Here is a 314-nt window from a genome sequence, read left to right as displayed (position 1 = left end):
GGCGCAAGGCGAATTTCAACGAGGCGGAGACGGAAGTGCTGATCGAGCAGGTGCTGAAGCACGAGCAGCTGCTGTTCGCGGCGGGGCCGGGCCGCGCCTCCCCGGGCCAGAAGCGGAAGGTGTGGGAGCTGATCCGGCACAAGGTGAACCCGGTGGCCGCCTGCCCCCGCGACGTGGAGGACCTGAAGAAGCGCTGGCGGGACCTGAAGCGCCGCGACCGCAGCAAGCTCTGCCGCCTCTCGCAGGGCTGCGGGCCGCCGGGTCCCGCCGCCCTCGGCCTCCTCCTGGCCCCCGAGGAGATGCCGCCCGCCGCC

The 314-nt window shown here is 73.2% G+C and overlaps 1 protein-coding gene across 1 annotated transcript in view; it reads left to right on the top strand.

Annotated features, from left to right (window-relative positions):
• Positions 1 to 314, top strand: part of LOC104839730 — a 2,718-nt gene that overhangs the window by 713 nt on the left and 1,691 nt on the right. Inside the window, exon 2 of the mRNA XM_010580188.1 lies at positions 9 to 301. Within this exon, the coding sequence (XP_010578490.1) occupies positions 9 to 301 (293 nt within the window). The remainder of the gene's footprint in view (positions 1 to 8; positions 302 to 314) is intronic.

This window comes from Haliaeetus leucocephalus, unplaced genomic scaffold, assembly GCF_000737465.1.
Source record: "Haliaeetus leucocephalus isolate CR32 unplaced genomic scaffold, Haliaeetus_leucocephalus-4.0 Scaffold696, whole genome shotgun sequence".
Classification (NCBI taxonomy): Eukaryota; Metazoa; Chordata; class Aves; order Accipitriformes; family Accipitridae; genus Haliaeetus; species Haliaeetus leucocephalus.
This window is presented reverse-complemented; position numbering and strand designations above follow the sequence as displayed.